At 37.2% G+C, this 24,263-nt stretch overlaps 1 protein-coding gene across 2 annotated transcripts in view; it reads right to left on the bottom strand.

The window, feature by feature from the left end:
- The window catches only part of RTN3 (reticulon 3), a 60,394-nt gene that overhangs the window by 17,919 nt on the left and 18,212 nt on the right, over nt 1-24,263 (bottom strand). Inside the window, exon 3 of one of the 2 annotated variants that reach the window (XM_087854976.1) lies at nt 17,857-20,217. The exons of the other annotated variant lie outside the window; for it this stretch is intronic. Within the exon in view, the coding sequence (XP_087711102.1) occupies nt 17,857-20,217 (2,361 nt within the window). The remainder of the gene's footprint in view (nt 1-17,856; nt 20,218-24,263) is intronic. 2 annotated transcript variants of the gene reach the window in all.

The raw sequence follows: 24,263 nt of genomic DNA, 5'->3' as shown, positions 1-24,263 counted from the left end.
CAGTATGCCAATAAATTAGATAATTTAGATAAAGTGGACAAATTCTTCCAAAGACACAAACTACCAGAGTTCATTCAAAAAATGAACTGATAGCCTTATATCTATTAAGAGGTAAGACATAAATAAAATGCTTCCCACTCAGAAAATTCCAGGCCCAGATGGCATCACTGGGGAATTCTGCCAAACATTAACAAGAAATAATACCAATTCTACACACATTCTTCCAATAAAATGAGAAGGTAATGTCTTTCAACACATTTTAGAAGGCCAGGAGGTATTACCTGGACTCCAAAACTATACAAAGACATTACAAGAAAACTACCGAGCAATAAATATGGCTCATGAGCATAAATGCAAAAATTTCTTTAAGATTTTGTTTATTTGAGAGAAAGAGTGCACAAGCGCGAGAGCATGAGCAGGGGAAGGGGGAGGGGCAGAGGGAGAAGCAGACTCCCTGCTGAGCAGAGAGCCTGATGTGGGGCTCAATCCCAGGACCCTTGAGATCATGGCCTGAGCCAAAGGCAGATGCTTAACCAACTGGGCCACCCAGGGGCCCCCCCAGATGCAAAAATTTCTTAACACAATTTTAGCAAATCAAACCCAACACTATATAAAAAGAATACACTATGACCAAGTGGGGTTTTTCACAAACACGCAAGATTGGTTTAACATTCATAATCATTCAATATAATTCACCACACGGACAAACCAGAACTAAAAAAGAATACCATACGATCTCTCAAGATACAGAAAAGGCATTTAAGAAAATCTAATATCCCCTCTGATAAAAACCTTTCAACAACGTTTCAACAACTTTTTAAGTAGTAGGAAACTACTAGGTTATAGAATTTCCTCAACTTGATAAAGGGAATCTACAAGAAACCTAGAGCTAACGTCACATTTAATGAAAAGAGGCAAGGATGTTCTCTCTCACCACTTCTACTGAACACTGTGTTAGAGGTTTTAAGCCAGTGTAGTAAGTCAAGAAAAAGAAATAAAAGCTGTTCAAATTGCAAAAGAAATAAAACTATTATATTCACAGATGGCATGATTGCCTATTTAGAAAATTTGATGCAGGGGCGCCTGGGTGGCTTAGTTGTGAAGTGTCTGCCTTCGGCTCAGGGCGTGATCCCAGGGTCCTAGGATTGAGCCCCGCATTGGGCTCCCTGCTCCGCTGGGAGCCTGCTTCTTCCTCTCCCACTCCCCCTGCTTGTGTTCCCTCTCTCGCTGGCTGTCTCTCTCTCTCTGTCAAATAAATAAATAAAATCTTAAAAAAAAAAAAAAAAGAAAATTTGATGCAATCTACAAAAAAGCTGCTGGAACTAATAAACGAGTTTAGCAAAGTTGCAAGATACAGGGTCAACATACAAATCAGTTATATTTCCATATATTAGTGTTAACCAGAAATTGAGCTGAAAATAACATTTAAAAGAGCACCAAAATATAAGATACTTAGGCATAAATCCGACAAAAGATAGTCAAAATGCTCTACCACTGAGCTATACCCCCTAACAGATCTGACAAAATCTATATACTGAACTATATAATATAGCTGAGAGTAATTAATGAAGACCTAAATTAATGGAAAGCTATACTGTTTTTATGGGCTCAAAGACTTAAAATTGCTAAAGTGTTAATTGTCTCCAAGTTTATCTATAATTTGGGATATAATTAAAATCAAAATTCCAGAAGTATTTTTGTAGAAATGGACAAAGTGATTCTAAAGTTCCTAGGGAAATTCAAAGAACCTAGAAAAGCCAAACTGACTGAAAAAGAACAAAGGTGGAAGACTAACATTATGTAATTTCAAGACTTCTATAAAGCTACCATTATCAAGATGGTGTAGCAATGGCTTACGGAGAGAAAGAGCAATGGAATAGTATACAAAGTTCAGAAATAGACCCATGCATATATGAACAAATTATTTTTTGACAAAGTTGCAAAATCAATTCAGTGGAGAAAGAAGTATTTTCAACAAATGGTGTCTGAACTGGATACCCATATGCAAAAAAACCCTGAACTTTGATCTGTACCTCCTATGATATGCAAAAATGCACACAAAAGGATCAGAGACTTAAATGTAAAATCTAGTACTATATAACTACTAGAAGAAAATAAACATCTGATATATAATAGAAAAAACTGATAAACTGTACTTTATCAAAATTAAAAAAATTTTTTTTGTTTTTGTTTTTAAAGATTTTATTTATTCATTTGACAGAGAGAGACAGCCAGCGAGAGGGAACACAGGCAGGGGGAGTGGGAGAGGAAGAAGCAGGCTACCAGTGGAGGAGCCTGATGCGGGGCTCCACCCCAGGACTCCGGGATCACGCCCTGAGCTGAAGGCAGATGCCCAAAGACTGAGCCACCCAGGCGCCCCAAAATTTCTGCTCTTTTTGAAAGACACTTTTAAAGAATAAAAAGAGAAGTCACAGACTGGAGAAAGTATTTGCAAAGAATGTATTTGACATATCTAAATGACTTTATATATATACATATATATATATACACACACACACATATATAATAGAATGCACATGGTATATATACACAATGGAATACTACTCCGCATCAAAAAAACTGAAATCTTGCCATTTGCAATGATGTGGATGGAACTAGAAAGCATGATGTTAAGCGAAATAAGTCAATCAGAAAAAGAATTATCATATGATCTCACTCATATATGGAATTTAAGAAACAAAACAGAGGATCATGGGTAAGAGAGGAAAAAATAAAGCAAAACGAAATCAGAGAGGGAGACACACCATAATAGATTCTTAATCAGGGGAAACAAACTGAGGGTTGCTGCAGGGGAGGGGGTGAGGGAATGGGGTAACTGGGTGGACATTAAGGAGGGCACATGATGTAATAAGCACTGGGTGTTATATGCAACTGATGAATCGCTGACCTCTATCTCTGAAATTAATAATACATTATGTTAATTAACTGAATTTACATTTAAAAAATTTTAAAAATGTTTATCTCTTGCCCGTATTAAGGATGCCAGCTGCAGTACCCTCCTTGTGCCAAAAGAGGGCACTAACACATCCAACAGCGAGCTCAAGGCTAAGGAGAAAGAAACTGGTACCTGTCCATCCAAGCTAAAACATCAGCAAATCTTGTTGAGTTCCTACCTACTGATTATTACTAAATTTGGAGAAAGCTCCTGGTTTGACTCTAACTTCAGCCTTTCCCAAAAGTCAACTGACTTTACTCTCCAAAGTACATACTTCAAAGAAAGAAAAGAAGGGGCGCCTGGGTGGCACAGCGGTTGAGCGTCTGCCTTCGGCTGAGGGCGTGATCCCGGCGTTATGGGATCGAGCCCCACATCAGGCTCCTCTGCTAGGAGCCTGCTTCTTCCTCTCCCACTCCCCCGCTTGTGTCCCCTCTCTTGCTGGCTGTCTCTATCTCTGTCGAATAAATAAATAAAATCTTAAAAAAAGAAAGAAAAGAAAGGCTGTTGAAATGCTTATTCTGAAAAGGAATAAATATATAAGAAATTTTAGGTTTTAGCAGTTATCAACTTTAACTTCATTTTTAAGAATAAATCTCCAACTCAGGGCACCTGGGTGGCTCATTTGGTTAAGTGTCTGACTTTGGCTTGGGTCATGATCCTGGGGTCCTGGGATCAAGCTCAGCAGGGAGTCTGCTTATCCCTCTCCCTCTGCCCCTCCCCACCATTTGTACTCTCTCTCAAATAAAAAATAAATAAAATCTAAAAAAAAAAAAAGAATATATCGACAACTCAAGAGTCTGTACAAATCGTTCTACATTCATTAGTTTTTCAAAATTTGTAATATACATGTCTAAGAAAATGTAAATGTGAAATAACTAAAAGAAAAAAAAAAGCCAGGGTTTATGACAAAAGGGAAACTGTTCATTAATAAAGGGGAAACAGGCAGTTAAGGTTTTTTTTATATGAACAATTATTTACATAAAGAAAAATATGTAGGTATTTTCACACTCATTTTCTTTGATTACATTAATAGCTCATAATAAATGAAGCCACTTTTTGAGTAAAAGATGCTGGATAATGTGTTTATATATTCAGATCCAAATTTTGTGACTGCTGAAATGGGTTAATAGTCTGCTCTGCTGGGGCGCCTGGGTGGCGCAGTCGTTAATAGTCTGCCTTCGGCTCAGGGCATGATCCCAGCGTTCTGGGATTGAGCCCCACATCAGGCTTCTCCGCTAGGAGCCTGCTTCTTCCTCTCCCACTCCCCCTGCTTGTGTTCCCTCTCTCGCTGCCTGTCTGTCAAATAAATAAATAAAAATATTAAAAAAAAAATAGTCTGCTCTGCTACAGATTTACCCTTAACCGAAAACATTCCCTTCAAAAAGGCACAGAAGGATCACGCATAGCACAGAACTGTTATTGGCAGAGACAGCCGCATATGCCTTCAGCCATGAACGCACCTGGCAACAGGGCAAAGAAATTTGTAAGCATCCCTTTCAAACTAGCACTCCTCTTAGACTGTCAAGAAAAGAGAGTTTTTCACTCATTAAAATAACATACCATTCCCTTCGCCTTTGATTTCAGATTTATAAATCACACAAAACAAAGCAGCACTACCTCTCCACAACAAAGTAGCTACATGGATCTGAAAATGTGAACTTCCGAACTTAGTTACCTAAAGAATATAATTAAAGATAATAAATGAAGTGCTGAATCATAATGGAAGAGACACAAAACTCTGATTTTAGTTTTCTATCCTTTTTTTTCCTTCTAGATCTGGCTGGTTCTTTGCACACGTTAGACAACTACTAAATTCTTCGAATAAGAAAACTCTGAACTTAAGTCTGCAGAAGACATCAGACCCAATCTAAAACTAAAAAAAAAACCACAAAAAAAGACAAACAAAAAAAAAAAACCTGAACAAAGCACTAGTTAATTGCTAATAATGAACACCAAATCAAATTTAAAAAGTAATTTTATGCCTTTTGCATACCTTTATTTCTAATTCTACCTTCCATGTTAATCAGGTTATGACACTCTGTTTCTGCTATAGTTACTGAAATACCTGGACTTGTACATTTCTTTGATGATCTGGTAAGCGATACAGATTAAGTCTGTGGCTTCAGACTTCAACAGCACGTGACATAAAATTCTCTTCTTCTAAAAAAGCTGACAATCTCTAAAATCTTTATCAGTAATAAGCAAAAGACAATTAAAAAATAAAGTGCTGGGTCATACACATACCCTTGACTTTTGAGATCTTATTCTTTCCATTTCTCTACCAGCTCTACTCAGTGTTTCCCCCATAGAAACAACACAAATCTATTTAGTAACTGGAACAGCTTGTCTCCCCCCTCTGCTTTACTTCCCCTCAACATACTGCAAAGCTGAAGAGTTCAGAGTGAACACCCATAGAAACACTACCCACATTTTACCGTGAGTCTTACGTTTATTTTTTATCATGGTAAAATACACATAACATAAAATTTACCATCTCAGCCATTTTTAAGTATTCAATTCAGTGATGTTAAGCACATTCTCATTGCTGTGTGACCATCTCCACTATCTACTGATGTTTGACTATACAGGTGTCCCCTGCTTTCCGAAGGTTCACATTAAGCCACTTTGCTTTTACAAAAAACCTACATTAATATGGTCACAGCTTTTTCCATAAAAGCAAAAATCCTCTTTGGATTTCTTTCAGTAGGCGAAAACTGGTACTAATGTAGGTCTTTTGTAAAAGCAAAGTGGCTTAATGTGAACTTTCGGAAACGGGGGGATACTCTTCACTTTCCATTTTGGCTCACTGAAGGTTTCATAGGAATGCCCTACTTTTGGATAGTAGGTGAAACCTGTACGCAATTACATACTATACCTATCTGTCCATTTCATTTTTTAAAAAATGTATTCCAAAGTAAATCACAAATAGGAAATCTACTTCAGCTTCAACTGAAGTGCAATGTTTATTGTTTTTCTTTTGACATGAAATCTATATACACAGAAATACACAATACATTCACTGACTCTGGAGACATGAATACACCTATTTAACTCCATCAAAATACAGAATATTATCATCACCCCAAAAAGTTTCCTCATGTTTCTTCCTAGCCAACATACCAAGAAGTAACAACTGCTTTCTTTTTCCTACATAGACTAATTTGCTTTTTCTGTAATTTCACCTAAATGGAATCATGCAGTATGAATTTTTTGTATTGCTTCTTTCACTTGGCATAATTTCTGAGAATCATCTATACTGCTGCAAGTATCAAAAGATAACCAGCTGTATCACAGGTTATCTACTCCCTTGTTGATGGACAACTCACTATTTCCAGTTCTGAGCTATGATGATTAAACCTGCTATGAACATTTGCTGAATGAACACGTTTTCCCTTCTCCATAGTGGAGTTACACGGTGATAGGGTAGCTGCAGGTTTAGTTTGCTAAGAAACTGACCAACCTTTCTTCAGAGTATCTGTACATTCTTACCAATAATATATGAGCGTTTAAGTTGTTCCACAACCTTGCCAACATTACGTCTTGTCAGTCTTTAATTTCAGCCATGTGGGTGGATGTGCAGTGATATGTTATTTCTATTTTAATTCTGGGAAGACTCCATTGTTGAACTTTTTTTTTTTTTTGAAGATTTTTATTTATTTGACAGAGACAATGCGAGAGAGGGAACACAAGCAGGGGGAGAGAGGGAGAAGCATGATTCCCACCAAGCAGGGAGCCCAATTTGGGGCTTGATCCCAGGACCCTGGGATCATGACCTGAGCCGAAGGCAGACGCTTAACGACTGAGCCACCCAGGCACCTGTTGAACACATTTTTATTGGATTATTGGTCATTTGTACATTATCTTTTGTGAAATGTCAGACTCTTTTCCACTCAGTTTACTGTGTTGTTTGTCCTTTTATGGTTGAAATGTAGTTTTTAATATTTCCTAGATGCTAGTCCTTCATCAGACACATTTTGTAAATACTTTCTCCCAGTCAACGCTTTGCCCATTAGTGGCATCTTTTAATGAGATTTTAATTTTGATGAAGTCTAATTTCTTGAGTTTTTATTTTATGGCTAGTGCATTCTATGGTCTAAAAAACTATGCTAAGCCCCCAATTCGTGAAGATCTTCTATGCTTTCTTCTAAAAGTTTTATAGTTTTAGTTTTTATATTCAGGTGTCTGATCCATTTTAAATTAATTTTTGTATATCGTGTGAAGTAGGGACTGTGGAAGGCAAAATGCTAAGATGGCTCCCTAGACTCTTGCTGACTGGTGTACGGGTCCTATATAATACTTTCTCCTGCCCCCGAAGTGAGCAGAACCTGTGCGTATGATGGGACAGTAGTCACTCTTGTGTTTGTATCTGTTATGTAAGATCTGGTAGTGGACTGGAGAGAAATTCTCCCGATAGCTTTGAAGAAGTAAGGTACCATATTAGGAGAGAGCTATGAGACTATGAGCGGAGCAGGATCCCCAGCACACAGCCAGGAAGCAAGAAAACGGGGATCTGGTCCTACAACCTCCAGGAATGGAACTCTGCCAACAATCCAGGAAGAGAACCCGAGTCTCAGATAAGATCACGATCCTGCTCACACCTGGTATTTCCAGAGCACACTTTATTTCAGCTAACCTGTGCCCAGACTTCTGATCCATGAAAACTGAGATAACTGAAGTGTTGATTTAAGTTCCTAAATTTGTGGTAAGTTGTTTCTGAACTCTGTTTCTTAGATCTATTTGTTGACTCCTTTGCAAGTACCACAACGTCTTCGTATGGAGTTTTATAATGTCTTGAAGTGAGTATTCCAAGTCCTCCAACTTTTTTCTTTTTCAAAATTGCTTTGGATTTTCTAGGTTGTGTGTATTTCTATAAACATTTTAGAACAAGCCTATCGATTTCTATAGCAAAAAATTCTTCTGGGATCTTGAGTTGAATCCACTGATGAATCTGGGTAGGTCTGACATCTTAATAATAATGAGGCTTCCAATCCATGAACACAGCATAGTTTTCCTCTCAGACAGTTCTTAAGCTTCTCTTTGCAATTTTGAGTATAGAGGACTTACTTGCACATTATTTTGTTAAATTTATTCCTATCTTATGCTTTTGATGCTATTGTTTTAAGGTTTCATTTTCTGGTCTCCCTTAGCTCTAGCGCCATCTTCTTGGAAACCTCTGCATCATGAGAGCCAAGTGGAGGAAGAAGCAAATGTGCAGGATGAAGCTTAAAGAAAAATATGAGGCAGAGGTCCAAGTAAACCACCAGCATGTGTACCCATGGAAGCCACGGGAGCAGAAATAAGGAAAGCCAGAGGTCAGGGATTCTGGTACAATTTGTTGGACCGGCATGCTTACTTTTCAGAGCTTGATTCAATCAATCTAGAACAACCATCACCATCTGACCATGACTACCTATGAGAGACCCACCTTGCTCACACAAAAACAGTCCCTTTTGGTCCTCTGCCCAGGGCTTGTGACTTTCAGGACTAATTGTTTTCATTTGTGGCTGAATGTAACATGTATAATACATCATCTGCTATCTTAGCTGAAGAAAAGAAATTTAAAAAAATTCCTTTTCTGATGATTTGCTGCCAGGACGTAACAAATCAAGAGTTTTGCGTATTAACCTAATATCCTATAACCTTGCTAAATCCACTTATTAGTCCTAGTAGTTGTTTTATAAATTCCTTAGGATTTTCTAAACAATCATGTCAACTGCAAACTAAGACAGTTTTAACAACTTCTTTTCCAACCTTTATTCCTTTTATTTCTATTTCTTGTCATAATTCAATGGTAGGACCTCCAGAGTGATCTTGAATACAAATGGTGAGAATGAGTGTTCCTGCCTTACACCTAATCTCAAGGGAAAAGTGCTCAACATTTTGGCATTAAGTATAATGTCAGCTGAGGTTTCAATAAATGTCATGTAGTATTAGACTGAGATTACCTTCTATTCCTGGCTTGCTGAAAATTTTTTATCAGAAAAAGGATGTTGAGCATTTTCAAATGCCTTCTCTGAATTGACTGAAATAATCACAGTTTTTCTATTATACTAATGTGGTGAATTACATTGATTGATTCTGCAGTCTTAAAATAAGCTTGTATTCCTGGAACAAACTGTACTTAGCATGGGGCATTAACCTTTAGATACATGGTTGGATTTGATTTGCTAATGTTTTGTAAAGGATTTTTCATCTTATTATGTTCATGAGGGGTATTAGTCCAAAATTTTCTTTGCCATGTCTTTGTCCAGTTTTGATATTACTACATACTTGTCTAAGAGTTGGAAAGTATTCTCTTCCTTTTTCCCTGAATGCTTGAAAGAGTGCCAGTAAAACTCTGGACATGAACATTTTTGTGTGAGAGATTTTTGATAATGAATTTAATAGAAATTGTGTTAGTTTCAATAAGTTCTATTTTTCAAGGAGTTTGTTCATTTCATCTAAGTTGATAAGTTTATTGACATAAAGTTGTTCGTAATTATCCTTTTAATATCTGTAGGATCTGAAGTGGCAACTGCTTTTTCATGTTTGATATTGGTATTCTGGTTCTCTTCTTTTCTTGATCAGTCAAGAAATCAATTTTGTCGATCTTTTCTAGGAATCAAATTTTGGCCTTGTTAATTTTGTTTTTTATTCCATTGATCTCTGCTCTTATTTTTAATATCTCCTACTTACTCTGGATTTATTTTGCTCTTTTTCTAACTTCTTTCTGAAAAGACTATATATATATATTTATTTAATATTTATATTCATTCATTCATTTAAAGATTGTATTTTTAAGGAATCCCTACACCCAACATGGTGCTCCAACTTACAACGACCCTGAGATCAAGAGCTGCATGCTCTACGGACTGAGTCAGCCAGGTGGCCCTTTTTCTAAGTTCTTAAGTTGAAACCTTAGATCACTGAACATAGATATTTTTCTTTTCTAATATAAGCACTCAGAGCCATAAATTTCCCTTGTAGCACTGCATTCCAAAATTTGATATACTGTATTTTCATTGTCAGTTTAAAACATTAAAATTTCTTTCCTGTGATTTCTTCTTTGAGCTACGCATTATGTGAAAGTACCTTGCTTAATTTCCAAATACTTAGGAATTTTCTTAGGTATCTTATTTTTATTGTTTTAAAATCTAATTTCATTATGGTCTTAGAACATACTTTGTATGTTTTTAATCTTTAAAATTTACTGTTTTTTTTAATGGTCTAGTATATGGTAAATATATTTCTTGTCTAATTGCAAAAGAGTGTGTATCCTGCCATTGTAGGACAGCACTCTGTAAATGTTATCTAGGTCAAAGTGGTTGGTTGTGGTGCTCAGTGTGTGTACACACAGGAGTGGGTGGGTCTATCAATTGTTGAGAAAGAGGTATTAAAATCTCCAATTATGATTTAAGAATTACCTGTTTCTTTCCTTATTCTGTAAATTTTTGCTTCATGTAATTTGAAGCTGTTATTAGGCACATACATTTATGACTATGAAGATTTCTTGAGACCTTTTATAGTGAATCACATCTCTTCATTTCTGGTAATACCCTTTGTTGTCTTATGCTTAACTTTTGCACAGTATTCATTTATATATTTTTTTGGCATACATTTTTCCATCTGTTTACTTTTTATCTATCAGTGTCTTTAATGTACACCTTTTGTAGTCAGGATACAGTTGGGCCTAGCAGTTTTATGTCTGCCATTCTATTGATTGCAGTTTTTACTGCACTAACGTATCGATAGAGTTGACTTAATTCTCCCCCGCCCCTTTATGTTAGAGAGAGAGTACACATGAGCGTGAGCAGGGCTGGGGGGTGGGGAGGAGAGGGAGAGAATCTTAAGCAGGCTCCATGCTCAGTGCAGAGCCTGATGCGGGCGAGACTCCATCTCAGGACCCTGAGATCATGACCTGAGCCGAAACCAGGAGTCAGGAGCTTAATCCACTAAGCCACCTAGGCGCACTGCCGCACCGCCCCCACCCCCCTCAAAGTAAGCTCTACATCCAATGTGGGGCTTGAACTCACAACCCCAAGATCAAGAGTCATATGCTCTACGGACTGAGCCAGCGAGGCACCCAGAAAAAATAAATCTTTAATACTGTTTCAGATATTTAGCATTTCTAACCCTCTTCCTTCCTGAAGGTCTGAGTTTCTATCTGGTATCAATTCCCTTTAATCTGAAGAACTTCCTTTAGTGTTTCTTATAGTGCAAATCTTCTGGTGACAAATTCTTAGTTTTCTTTTATCTAATGTCTTTATTTTGCCTTCATTCTTACAGGGTATTTTTGTCCAACAGAGAAATCTGGGCCAACAATTTTTTTCCATGTTCAGCACTTTATCTTATTTCACTGTCTTCTGGCATTTGTGGTTTCCACTAAGAAGCTAGCTCTAATTATAACTGTCATTCCCTTTTCTGTGTCATTGTTCTCTAGCTACTTTTAATATTTTCTCATCTTTGGCTTCAGTAACTTAACTATAATACTGTGTAGGAAAGGGTTAACTCAATTGGCCAAAGAAAGGTCTGTCTTTAGGACTGGCCCTCAGCTGGCTCCTGGGAGATGAACTTTGAGACCTTGAAATATTCTGGCTAAGTGCTTTTGCATGCCTGAGGACTTGACCCATGCTGTACCAGTGTGATCAGGTAAGCTTGCTCAACAATATGATTTATGGCAAACATCTGTTTTTGCTCTGGGGGTCTGAGTAGCTGATATCAGTCATGTAGGCACTGCATGGCATTATGGACACCAAACACTGAGCGAGCTTCCCGTGTTGGCAACACTGCACATGCTGTCACCTCACTGATAGGAAAATTAAGGGCATTCCCAGTGTGACTCCACTGGATACCTGGAAGCTTGCACCTGGTTTCTCCTGGACTTTATCCCATGTGCCTTTCCCCATTGCCAATTCTAATATGTCCTTTTGCTGCAATAAACTGGTAACTCTAAGTATAAGAGTTTCTGAATCCTGTCAGTCCTTCTAGCAAATCACTGAGCCTGAAGGTGGTCCTGGGGACCCGTGACACATGTACTAAGGTATGTTTTCTCCTTTGTCCTTATCCTAATAGGTGTCGCTAGGCTTTTTTATAAAATCTGAGAAAATTTTTTACTATTTTATCTTCAAATATATTCTTATCTCTCATTTTCCTCTCCTTCTGAAACTTCCAATTATATGAGTTAGATCATATAATAATGTCCAAAAGGTCCCTGAGGTTCAGTAATATATTATTCTTTCTGTTTTTCAGGTTGGATAAATTTCTGTTCTTCTATCAGCAAGTTCACTGACTCTTCCCTTTATGATCTCCACTTTGTTATTAAGGCCACTTGGTGAATTTTAACTTCAGCTGCTGTAGTTTACAGTTCTAGAATTTCCACTTGACTCTCTTTTGTTTCTGTTTCTCAATTGAGAAATTTCCTTTCTTTTCATTCAATGCAAGTGTATTTTCCTTTATTTCATTGTAATAGCTGACTTAAAATCCATTTCCCAATTCTAACAAATGAAGTTGGTTTCTGTTGGTTGTCTTTTTTCTTCAGTTTGGGTCATCCTGGTTTTTAAAATGTGTGATTTTGCACTGTATCTTGGACACTGTGAATATTATGTTGTACATAATGGACTCTGTTATATTCCTCTGAAGAGTGCTAATATTTGTTTCAGTATGCAGTTAAATTTGGCTGGACCCAAACTATGAACTCTTGCCTCTTGGGCAACATCTCAATTCACTTCTTTTCTTTTTAGCTGAGCTGCTTGCAGTCAGTCTTCCATGCACATGCATGTTCAAGGATCAAAAAGAGGTGTATACAGAGAGTATGTGCACAGAATTTCAGGTTCTCACTCTCTGGATTTCTCCTTTCCAGGATTCCTCCAACCCTTTCCAGTGGTTGAATGACTGTGGCTGACCCAAATTCTGTCCTCTTACAAGTTTTTCTATGAGTTTTAGCCAACCTGCCTGGTGCCAACTTCAGTCTGTCATCTGGCTAAAACCAGTTAAAATGGAAAATACATTCCATGCTGATTCTTCTTAAAAGTGTCAGCTCCTTTTCAGAATCTGCCTGCTTTTGTTCATTTTGAGTGCCTTCAGGTCTTTTTTTTTTCCTTCCAATTTTGTCCAAAATATATAGTTATATGTCAGTTCCAGTAAAGCTTACTTGACCATACTGCAAGAAAAACCATTGTGATGTTATTATTATTTTTTTTTAATTTACTTCAGCTTCACTGTGTGTGGATATATAGATATATCTAAAGTTTTATTTATTTAAGTAATCTCTACACCCAACACGGGGCTCAAACTCATGACCCTAAGATCAAAAGTCACGTGCTTTTCCAACTAAGTCAGCTAGGCACCCCACTATAGGTTCACTTTTCTTTTAAAAAAAAGGGGGGGGTTTGCCTGGATGGCTTAATCGGTTAAGCATCTGCCTTGGGCTTAGGTCAGGATCCCAGGGTCCCACGATAGAGCCCTACATCAGACTCCCTACTCACCAGAGAGGCTGCTTCTCCCTCTCCCCCTGCCTGCTGCTCCCCCTGATTATGCTCGCTTGCTCTCTCTCAAATAAAATCTTCAAAAAAATAAAAATAAAGAAAAATAAGAAAAAGCGTGCATGCGTTGAGTGGGGGAAGGGGCACAGGGAGAGGAAAAGAGAGATCTTAAGCAGACTCCATGCACAGTGTGGAGCCTGACGTGGGGTTCAATCTCATGACCCTGAAATCGTGACCTGAGCTGAAACCAAGAGTCAGATGCTCAATCAACTAACTGAGCTACCCAGGAGCCCCTAGATTCACTTTTAATAATTATTCCGAATACTTTCTTTTCTAACTTGTGTTTTCCTACGGTATTCATTCATCATATAACAAAAGTGCTGCTAGGTGTTCAATAATACAATTTTTATTAATAAATTATGAACATTTGGGGGCACCTGGCTGGCTCAGTCAGTACAGTGTGTGACTCTTGATCCTGGGGTTATAAGCTCGAGCCCCACATTGGGTGTAGAGATTACTTAAAAAAGAAAAAGTGAACATTTTCACATAATAGCAAATTGACAATAACTAGAAAAATAATGTACATACCTAGAATTTAAGTTAATAAGCAGTGGCACTCTGACCCTAGAGAAATATTTGTGTATGTGTAAAACCAGACAAGTACAATGTTAACTTCAGCGCTATCTGTAAGCGTAAAAAATGGAAAATAACCCACATCCTAATCAAAAGGGAAATAACATACATAAAATGAATTACTGCATAGCTGTTAAAATGAATATTCACTTCTTTCAAATTTTATATATTTCAATATGGAAAAAGTTAAAAAAAAAAAAACCCTAATGTCAAATGAAACAAGTTGCATAACAAAGATGGTAATATTAATAAAGGTTTGAAAACACAAAACAATACTACATACACATACATTTAAAACAAGCTGGAAGGATTTATCAGGTCCATGATGGTCGTTACCTCTGAGGAAGGGAAGAAGGGAGTAAGTGGGTCAGGTGGTAATCAAAGGGTTCTTTAGTTTGGAAGCAAATATGACCATTAATGTTAATTCACAGAAGTTAATTCTACATATAGAAATACGAGTGTGTTATCTTTTTGTACTTTTCTATATTTTTCCATTTCTTAAAAAAAAAACACACAAACCCATAACAACTCCAATGGCTGTATAATATTCGATTGCACAGATAGGTCATAAGACACCTGCCAATATTTTAAACAGCACTACAAAAAACATCTTTGTAGGGACACCTGAATGGCTCAGTTGGTTAAGCACGTGACTCTTGATTTCTCAGCTCAAGTTGTGATCTCAGGGTCATGAGACTGAACCCTGAGACTGGCTCCATGCTGGGCATGGAGGCTGCTTAAGATTCTCTCTCTCCCTCTCCCTCTGCTAGAACTTTCTCTAAATAAATAAAATCTTAAAAAAAAACCAAACAAACCCAAAACCTCCCCAAAAAACTCCACATTTTTGTAGTTGTTTTTGCATATAATTTTTTTTCCTTAGAATAAATTCCTAGAAACAAAACGGCTACATTAATTCTAGGACTCTGTTACATATTGCCAAAATGCCTTCCAGAAAAGTTGTAAAAGCTTACATCTACCTACCACCAAAACACATACCTGCCTATTTCCTTGCATTCTTGCCAATCTGGATACTAAAACCCAAAAACCTGTCTTCACCCAATTAGGTGTATGAGCAGGGATCTAAATTTTCCCTAAATGATTAGTTATACCGTAGATCATACCATAATTACTGCACTATAGTATCATAAAGTAAATGAAAATTATGCTTCATTACGAACTTGTACACAATATACCATAAAAGAGCAAAAGAAAAATAAAATACCATTAATATTTTTTATTGTTTATTTTGCCTATTTTCCCCAACAATTTCAGGCAGAACATAATTACAGAACTGGTTTTACTTTAAAGGGAAGACTACTTAGATGTACTACTTAGAACTATATACTGATGTATTTTGCTGAAGCAGTTATAGTTTAAAAGATTTATTCATAAAGTAAGACAATTTAAAAAGGTTTTTTATTTTGAAGTCTGCAAAGGAAGACCTTTTAGCTTCTCGGTCTAATTATACTGGTCTTTAATTAGCACCTAAAAATGTCTACTAATGATAGAATTTGGCCAGTGACAAATATCCTAAACTTCCATAGCCCTTTTCACCTCTCACAAACAGATTAGATAACTCACTTAAGAATTACTAATAATTAGTATTTATACAGTACTTTGTTTACTACAACACTATAAAGCCGGGCAAAATAATTACTACCATATTAACAAAGGAAGATGTCAAACCAGTTAGGTGAGTTACCTGAGGTCACACTAAAGCAGGAATTTGCCAAAATTAGACACCGAAATTCTTGTAGCCTAATGTAGCTTAATTCCCATATGCCTTATCACTCAAAAGAACAACCTGTAAGAATTACGACAACTCATAAAGAAACCTAGGATATACCAGAGTCAGAGAAATCATATTATTAAAATGATATTGAAGATCATCTCCTTCAACATCCTCACTCTACAGATAAAGAAACTGAGGCCTTAAAAGGTGATATAACTTAATTGTTCAAAGCCTTCTAGATGCTATAAAGCAACAATGAAAATTCAGCACTCCTCAATCCAAGCTCAGCAATCTTCAATTACTAGAGTATAACAGCTATCCTTAACTGCCACTTCAAATTTTTTAGTTTATAAAACAGTCTCAATGTTTTCATTGATACGAGCAATTCATTCACTTAACAATCAACAATTAATTATCTAGTATTTACTACATGCCAGGGCCTGTACTTTGTGCTAAATATTTATCATATGCTAAGCACTGCATTACTGCAGGTCTACATTCGATCCCCACAATATTATTATAAGGTAAGCACAATTATCTCTAAAGATTAAAATTTAGAAAGACTAAGTAATCTGCTTGTGGTCTTCAGTAAGGAAATAAAAAGTAAAAGCTGCCCTTCCACCGCAGCTGAAGAGCAGCAGCCATGGCTCTGGAGACCCCATGGTCGGGGGCCTCAACAAGGTGACCAAGAACACGAGCAAGCCGAGGCACTGCTGCCCATGCCGGGCAGCTCACCAAGCACAGTACACTGGCACAGGACAAGATCCGAGGGGTGTGTGGTTTCACTCCTTTTGAGAGGCACCCCAGCTGGAGCTGAGCAGTGCTCTGGGCTGCCACCAGGATAGAAAAGTGGCTGCAAAGGGCTGGACCTCCTTTCCATTCTGTGTATAATAAAATGTTTATAGAAAAAAAAAAAAAAGGAAATGGTATAATCACTTTTATAAGTTTATCCTAACAAAGAAAAATCATCTTTTTATTTTAAGTATTATAACTCTGTATACGATTTCACTTGAAAAAAGGATTTACTGTCAAAGAAGCCTGGAAAACCATAGATCTTTACATAGCACTTAAGAGTGACCGTATAATGAATGCAGAACTTAGAAGTTGTGGGTCCCTTTTGGAAGCCTTTAAATATCCTTACACCTTCCAAGATCCCAGAACGAACATCACTTGCAGTAATTTAACTGAAGGCTGACTGAGAGAATAAACAGAAGACAATGGGAAGGGCTTCTAGTACCACGTAATAAATTTGGCCTGAAGAGTATTCAATAAGGTCCAAAGTGGAAGAATGCAGGACTTCTCTTAAGCAATACTCACAAAACGGTACTATAATACAATACTGGTTACCTACTTTCAGAGCATAAAATCTCTGTAGTATAAGATCAAATTAATTAAAAGTTTCATTTGCTGTCGTTCCCAGCAGGAATTCCTTTATCTTTGATTGCTAAATAGATTTCACAAGGCCCACAGGAAAAAACCCAAGTGCTAAGCAGGTCTACTATTAAGGAGATTTAAAAGTAAGCTTTGTAAATAAATAAATGCCTAATGATATTCTTGACACAGCAACTGCTCTAAGGCCAACCCGCAAGGAAAGGAGAACCTTGAGGAAAAAAAACAACAAAAACTGTTTTAAGGAGAATATTAACAAGTGGTCTACTGCTTTGGGAAATACTTGTATAAGAAAAACAAATCAGGCAACCACAGAAAAAAAAATTCTACCTTTCCCCATTATGCATTGTTGTTTTTATCCTAGCCATAATTTTGGTGATATAAAATCAGAGACTTAGAAAAAATGACACTCTAGGGGCGCCTGGGTGGCTCAGTCGTTAAGCGTCTGCCTTCGGCTCAGGGCGTGAAAGCCCCGCATCAGGCTCCTCTGCTGGCAGCCTGCTTCTTCCTCTCCCACTCCCCCTGCTTGTGTTCCCTCTCTTGCTGGCTATTTCTCTCTCTCTCAAATAAATAAAATCTTAAAAAAAAAAAAAAAGAGAAGAGATAAAAAAGAAAAATGACACTCTAATAAGTAATCAATCACAGCAGAATTAGTCACATGCAGTATTTCTAATGTAAATGATTACCTGAGAAGTCTGCGAGAAGTCTTGCTAGGACTTGCTTGTTTACCACTTCAGTCTTACTAAGGCTCGATATAGTATCTACCCTAGCAGTTTCTTTGCTAACTGTGGGCTTCTTGGAAATCCCAAGATCAGATCCAGTATTAACTTCTGTGTGTTCTAGGACATCACATGATCTCTGAAGCCAAGAAGATTCTGGATCACATGTGAAAGTCTGCTTGAGTATTTCTTCAGGAGGAGATTCTACAGTATCCAGTACAAAAGCTGACTTCTCAGCCTTCCTTTCACTCAGCTCCTTAAGGGCTTTGATTGTAAGCTGTTCCTGTTCTAAGTCAAGAGATGCTGCGGGAGTACCTTGGCCAGGAAAAACATCCAGAACCGCACTTTCATTAGTTTCTTTGCTTTGTTCAGTGTGTTTGCTTATTATGTCTTTAATTTCAGAACCACCTGATTCCTTTTCATGCAAGACTTCCACAGCAAGAGTTGTTTTATTAAAGTCCGTTGTCTTCTCCGATGTTGCCTGAAAGGCATTTCCTGCACCTTTATCTGCAATTCCTTCCTCTCCCGTTTCTGTAAAGGCTGCTATCAGGTCCTCTGGGGAAGAATCATCTGCATCTTTAATACTTTTTTTATGTAATGACTCCAAATAGGCAGACGTTGTCACATTTAGTGAGAATTCTGTCTCCTCAACACTTGGAGACAGAACTGAAGGAAGCTGGGGGCTCTCGATTCCATCAGGCTTTTCAGGAGCAACTTCACTCATGCTACCCAACTGCTCCACATCTTCCGACATGCCATTCAGAGCAGGTACTTGTGAACACGAGGCCTCACCAGCTGGACTCCTTTCAAGAGTATCAGGCTGAACTTGTGCTGCCTCAGAGCCACTGACTGGCTCTTCCAAGTTTTCAGAGATTTTATTTTCCCTATTCCAACTGAAAATCTCTTTGATTTCTCTTTCATCTCTTTTTACAATAGCGTTTGGAATGGAAACAGATTTTTCAGCCTGAATTTTGTTACTTTCAAATGAAATACTGGTTGTGATGTCCTCTATTACTGTGTCATCAGACTCACCAGAACTATCAGCCTCCGTGACTTCTCCTAACATAGAGCTCTGCCAGTTCATGTCACCTTTCAGGTGGTCACCAGGTAAGACCACTTTCACAGCGGCCACTCCAGAACCCAAAGAGACACCTTTCTCAAAAGGAGATCCAGCTAACTCTGAAAGTGTGTTATCTTGTTTCTGCACATTGCCTCCCACACCTTTGATATTGATTTCCTTTGTGGAACGGAGACAGTCTGGCACAGGTTTTTCAATGATAGCATTTTCTTGTGGGAGGGATGCCTGTGCCCAATTACCTGCTGATTTAATGATGGGCGTGCTCCCATTAATAGAACATACAGGAAATTTCTGTTGAGTGTTAGTTTTAAGATTTACAACTGGGATTTCTGAATTATATTCACTCATATCAAGTCCTGTAGTTTTTGTGATGTAGTCAGATTTATTTCTCTCTTCTTTCACTTGGGGAACCAAATCCCAAGTCAATATTTCATTAGTAAAGTTATGCATATCATTCACACATCTAGACACTTCTTCCAATGCTGCAGTTGTATGAGAAAACTGTCTAGTGAGCAACGCAGAGGTTGGGTAACGCCCTGCCTCTTTACTTCTCAGTGGAAATACTTTGTCATTAGATTCCAAAATGTCTGCAGATGATTCTCTATCAATGTGCATTGCCCAGCTACCAAAATCATTTGTGCTCTCCTTATATGCATCTTTAAATTCTTTGTCAAACGCTTCTTTGTCAATAATTACTTCAAATGGTGACTCAGGGGAATCCTTTTCAATAATACCACCTCCTGAAACTTCAGATGGGGATAAGGAATATGCACAAATGCCTTCTGCCTTAGGCTGCTGGGTGAGTGGTTTCTGGGCTGTTAGCAAAGTGAACTTGTCATCAACATCCAAGCCAGTTTTATCATCCGTACCTGGTACCTCATTTGGGTTCTTGGACTCTTGATCTTTATTTATTTGCTGTTCCATCAGACCAACTTCCTTTGAGAGAAAAGCAGGACGATCTGGGAAACTGGCCGGAATGGAAGGATGGTCACACTGAACTCCTTCTGCAACAGAAACTGGGGAGTATGCTATGTCTTTACTGGTCCCTTGAGGCTTTTCCATCTTTTTCACATCTAGGAGAGCCAAACAGTCTTTTCCTTCTTTGGCTAAAATAGGCTGGCTGCCTAACACTTTGCTCTTTTCGCCATGTGGTACTGTAAGGTCATTATTACGCATTTCAGAAGACGGAAAAAGGGAGGAAGTCATAATTTCTGAAGGTGGCTCATCAGAGCAAAGAGAGCTCAATTCCTCTATGGTCAGAATTTGAAAGAAAAAAGTTGTTTACCAGGTACAATCACACATTAGCTAGCCAGGCCAAGCAGCATGCTTTTCATTTTTCAAGTTACATGTGTATATATACACACACACATATATACACATACACACAGGATGTATACACACACACACACACAAATATGTAACAAAACAATGATCAACAGTTATCCTAAAAAACATGCATAAAAGTGCCCAGAGTGAAACAGAAAAGCTGTATCATGCTACAAATTGCAGATGACAAAAAATTTTCATGACAAATACTGTTTTCGGTCTACTTTTTCCATTATAAAGGTAAAACATAAAGAAGCGTAATGAAATTGGGGAATCTGGGGAAGTTTTTTTTTTCCTGTTTTTTTTGGGTAGAGCTATTCAATGTAATCCATACAAAACAACTCAGTATTATGAAGTAATGATATGTACTTCATCTGCAAGCTGCATAATTCAGTACACAGAGCTTCTACAATACCCAGTTATAATCTGACAGTTTGAGAAGGAAAAAAAAAGTGACCACAGTTCTTTTTGATTCTCGGGAGATACAGTGGATCCCTCCTGAGCCTAAGAATCAGACTAGAATTATTCTATTCTATCCACAGGGAAGACTGGTCTCAGATACAGACGGCCTCATTTTAAACTAGAGAGTATGAAATGGTTGGCCTGCTCCAAAATCTCTTGCACCAACTTGCCAATTTAACCAACACTGAACTGTGCAAACTGGTGAGGCTTGTTCTGTGGTTAAGAAGAGTTAATGCCAGAAATCCTTTTAAAACAGAAAATATCCTTCTAAAAGTAACACATTAATTAAATCTTATCAGTTATTAATACTACAGCAGCCAGTGTTTTATCACATTGTTTTCCAACTTTCTAATCTAGCAAGTTTTTACCGAAGAAAAGATCAAAACAACTGTCCCAAGGGTAAGTGCTGTCTTTCTTGCACATTGTTGTCACCTCTGGAGTTAGAACAAAGTAGGTCTTAAATAAATAGTTCCGAATGAGTGAATCAAAGATTCAGTTTGGTCAGGTGAGACCTAAGCAGGAGTAACCCTGAATCTGTGAAAGAGAAAAACCTTTGGGATTACTTTTATTCAGCTTATATTCTTTCTCATGTGATAAACTGAATAACAGAAGCAAAACTGTGACTTTATTCAAAATCATTTTATAAGGCTGAAAAGAAATAAAAACTTAGTATCTTACTCTAAAAAGTAAAAATTTAACTATTATAAAAATGCTTCCAAATGCCAGATAAAGTTCCTCTATTTCAACACATCACTGAAATTCCATGTAATAGGATCTGACCTTTAGAATAGTTTAACTGTTATCTGGGTATTGGGGGGAAAAGTCTTTGTAAATTGAGGAAAAATAATTATAGCTTGGTGGTATAAATGGTACTAGTGTGACAGAAAATATTTGAAGCAAGTTGTAATTCACATTTACTTCTAATGTAGTAAAGATGGTTTGCATCTATCATTATATAGCATGATCTAGTATCATTATTTAGTACTCAGCAAGACCAGATTAAGGAGACAATATAAATGAAGCTCAGCATTAGAGATTAAAAGGTTCAAAATCCCGAAATTTAAAGAACTACATTTTTAGTAGTTCATTTATAGGCTTCATTTAAATCAGAAATATTCCACGATCTGAGCTATGTATTATTACTGAACTTATTGGTTACTGTTTCTACCAGGAAACACTCAATGGATTAAATCTGGATTAAGGCAAAACTGTTTGGGAAACCCTCCCTTCAAACATGAATGGAACTCTGACATGATCAAAACTGACTTCGCCTTACAGGGAATGCTCGGCTTATATATTTTATAGAGACTAAGATATCGGATGATTCAGACCAACCATCTTATAGACAAAAGTGGACAAAATGAATTAGTAATAATTTCACAAATATTGAGTGCCTATCTTGTGCCAGACACTGCCTCAGAAACTAGATTAAAAGCAGTGAACAAAACAAAAGATCCTTGTGTTTGTGGTGCCATAAGAGCACCTGTACCCAGAGCAGGAGCCAGACAATAAGCAAAATTAGTAAGTAAAATGATGATGATGATGATGAGGTGGTGGTGGTGGTCTTGAAGAAATGAAAAAGAAAGCGACCTACCCTGAATGCTAATAGAAGAATGCACACATTACTGGGGGGAAAATGCATGGTGGAACTGTTCTAACATGCTTTGTCAGGACACAAACTTGTCAGTTTTCCAAGCCTTGTTTCTCCCTTTTCTTCCTTGAACTCTTAATACTCCAAAAGTTTTAAGTTAGGTATATAATAATCTGAAGTAAAGCTAGAAGATTGGGTTAGGAATCTTATTCACAGAATACCAGCAAGTCCTGCAATAAATAAAACTTACAATATTCTTTAATTAAGACTCTTTAATATGATGTCACTATTATGCACACAAAAATAACTTCAGCCATATTCCTAATAATAATTTTGTGACAATATATGGAGTGGATAGTGCTTTCTGGGGGGTTAGCCTAGGGGGCAAATAGAGCTCAATGCTGCATTAATTCCTCTGAGACTGTGAGATACAGGTGCTTTCACCACTGTCAATCAAGCTTTCCCACATGTAGCAAAATAAGTTATCATTCTCATCTGTGCTTCAATTTTAATTATCATGTTTAGAATTTCAGCAAATAAAAAGACGTTTCTTTGGTCAGTTGCAACCCTAACAAACTTGGACAGAGCTGACTTGTACCAAGACAATGGAAAAAACTGGGCTGGAAGTAAAGAGTTTATAAAGGCATGAAAACATTAAACAGAACGAGACCAGAATCCACTAATCCTTTTTTAGAACAGCTCCCGTAAGCGAAGACTCTTCCAATTAGTGAGTATAGCACTTAATAGTCACTGGTGTTGTCCAAGTCTGCAAAACAGCAGAGAACACCAGGGAGTTTGAAGGCTGTTAGTTTTTAAAATACCATACACTGTAAAACTGCCTGACAGAATAACTCTGGATTGTCTTACACCTCAGAAAATGTCCATTCCCTTTCCCTTTTCAAAAGATCCAACCCTTCACATGCACTACAAGAGACTTTCAACATTACTCAAAACCAATGTTTGTCAAAAAATTCCCTCATTATGAATATTTCCTAGTTTAGTTATCTGCTATAATAGGATTTAATGTGCATATTCATTTTCAAGAATTCCAATTACTTAAAAATATAGTATGGCTCTACGCACCTAACAGGTTTGTTAAAAAAAGGGAATTATATATGGTAAAAGGTGAAAAATGTTATAACCCCATAATAAACATGAGAATGTTCCCAAATTTATCCAGTACTGAGCTTCTTGCTTACCATCTTCCTAAGCTCTAAGTCTCCACTTAAGCAAAGTGTACTATCTGAAATAAGACTAGGAAATTAAGTTGGCAGTCTTAGTCTAAATTTCTAGACTGCTCCCAGACCAAAAATTCCTATTGAAAGATGCAAAAAAAAAAAAAAAAAAAGAAAGATGCAAAATCACTTCATCACACTTACTAATCTTGTGGTTTTGGCAAGTTAGTTGCTTAATCTCATCTAAAAACAGGGACACTAAAGCACCTAACTTGAGAATTGCTGCAAGGATTAAATAAGCTAACACGTGAAAAGTGCTTAAAGCACTATCTGGCACTTAGGAAATCCTCAGTAAATGTCCCCAGATGCCACATTCTTAAAAAAAAAAAAAAAAAAATCTCCTGACATAGAGACTCCAGATCATATGCTTTTTTGATAGGGGAGACTCTCAAATAAAAGGAAATAATTTAAAGAGCTTTTATCTATTTCAAAAGTTTGGGTGATACAACTTCTGAATCGGTTATTACAAGACAAATGCCTATGGCATTCCAGGAATCATTCTGGAGTCTATATAGGTAAAGACATTTAAAACAGCCCAACACATAAAAAATGTGAAGGAATGTTGAAAGAAAAAAGAACTTTTCCTGAACAAAATGTTTCATTTTACCACCATCAAGGTCAAAGTATATTTTAGTTCAATGTACAACCAGCTGAACAATATAACAACCTGCCACAAAAACAG

The sequence above is a fragment of the Ursus americanus genome, chromosome 24 (genome assembly GCF_024610735.1).
Source record: "Ursus americanus isolate L20-20 chromosome 24, mUrsAme1.1.p, whole genome shotgun sequence".
In the NCBI taxonomy this organism is placed as follows: domain Eukaryota; kingdom Metazoa; phylum Chordata; class Mammalia; order Carnivora; family Ursidae; genus Ursus; species Ursus americanus.
Note: the sequence above shows the minus strand (reverse complement) of the source record. Positions and strands in the feature narration are given on the sequence as shown.